The sequence below is a fragment of the Galeopterus variegatus genome, unplaced genomic scaffold, assembly GCF_000696425.1.
Source record: "Galeopterus variegatus unplaced genomic scaffold, G_variegatus-3.0.2 Scaffold12398, whole genome shotgun sequence".
NCBI lineage: Eukaryota > Metazoa > Chordata > Mammalia > Dermoptera > Cynocephalidae > Galeopterus > Galeopterus variegatus.
The window spans coordinates 38148-39897 of NW_007738509.1; the positions used below are offsets into that span (position 1 = coordinate 38148).

The 1750-nt window shown below is 29.5% G+C and overlaps 1 protein-coding gene across 1 annotated transcript in view; it reads right to left on the bottom strand.

Moving 5' to 3' along the window:
* Positions 1-203: 203 nt before the first annotated feature.
* The window catches only part of LOC103581118 (leucine zipper protein 2), a gene marked incomplete at both ends in the record, with an annotated part of 18095 nt that continues 16548 nt past the window's right edge, over positions 204-1750 (bottom strand). The window contains one exon of the mRNA XM_008563025.1: positions 204-266. Within this exon, the coding sequence (XP_008561247.1) occupies positions 204-266 (63 nt within the window). The remainder of the gene's footprint in view (positions 267-1750) is intronic.

Below are 1750 nucleotides of genomic sequence, written 5' to 3' on the forward strand. Positions count from 1 at the left end.
TTAAACTAATAACATTGTTGAATACATATATAAAATAAGAAATATCCACTCTGAAATTCTTAGCCTTATAGTTTCTCTCCATTAGTCTATAACTGAAGGTTAAGTTTTCATATGATCAATACTTCAAACTTGTGGCAAATTTATATGTGCATTTGTGTGTATTCTTTGATTTATATAAAATTTGCCTAAAATATAACTCTTACCTCATTCTGGAGGTCTCGGATCATTTTGCTCTTTCTTTCCACTTCAGTCTTTAAAAAATTAATCTGAAAATGAATAGAATATTATGTAGACACCTTCCAAATTCATTTCCATGGCTTTCATACTTTTCTTATCCTTTTAAGGTATAATAATATGATTATCCCTTTATAAACAAATTTTGAAAAAGAACAAAATTTTATGATTTTATTTAATCAAAACATTTAGTTTCAATTCACATATAAATATTTATTGATTATATAAATATATTATTTTCTCATGTAACAAAAAATATATTTTTTTAAGTTGAGAAACCATGCGGGTGAGGGCTGTAATTTTCTTACCTAGCCAAACTTCATTAGAAAAAAAATGTGTTTCTTTTTAAAGAACCAGATTATAGGCTGGACCTAGAAGTCTCTCTTCCTAAAACACTCTTGATGAAATTTTAACCTGTGGCCAGGTTTGAGAGCAATTGAATAGTGATTACTCCTTACCTAGAAAATATGGAATGTTATGAACACCCTATTAAATAAACCATGAAGTCTTCTGAATACGACATTGTGTGACTTGTAACCTTAAGGCAGTTATTCCTACTGTATTTGCATAAACATGGCAGCTTTATATTTCCTAAGTACTTTGAAAATAAAAAAGTCAATATAGTATAGTTTTTTTAAAATTTTATAGAATTTATAGTTACTTAGGTTTCACTATGATAAAAAATACCTGTATGATAGGGATTGAAACATTTAATTTCTCCAATTTTCAAATTTTGAATTTATTAAAATGTGAGAAAACACAAGTGGAAATAATTTTTTTAATATATTTAATTCAATATATTTATTATCATTTGGGCATGTAATGGATTATTAATGATGTAATTTACATTCTCTTTTTTTGTAATGTGTCTTTGAAATCTAAAGTGTGTTACACTTACACTTATCTCAATTTGGACTAGTCATATTTATAATGTTCAATAACCTCATGTATTGGACAACATAGTCTTAAAAGATTTCTGGAATGATGAAAGAGTCTCACAATATGAGTCATCTCTAGAGACAGACTGAGTTATTGGATTGGAAAACTAGTTTAGGAGGAAGGTTAATTTTTATCATATAAAAAATGATGAAAAAATGTTTAGTTCTGAAACATTTCAAACAAAGAAAAAACAAGAAGTTAATATGTAAAATGCTTGTGGGCCCACTCCTAATATTAAACAGATATAAATGTTTAGTACAAGTTTTTGGAACTTTTTATAAAGAAAATATTATACACACTATTAAAGACCTACCCAATTTTCCTTCCCTGAGATCTGGGGTCCAGAGGTGAGTGACCCATGGCTGGGATGTGGCTCTGGTATCTGTGACTTTCTCTTTCATGATTTCTCCCATTATCACCATTTCCCAGCCACTGACTGTGGAAAGTTCAGGGCAAGTGTAACCCAAAATTCTGACTCCAAAACATAGTTTGGGCCTAGGAGATTTTCTCTGGGAAATCTGACCTAGGATCCTCAGAAAGACCTGTTTAGTTAGCAGCTGAGGCAGATAAAGAATGT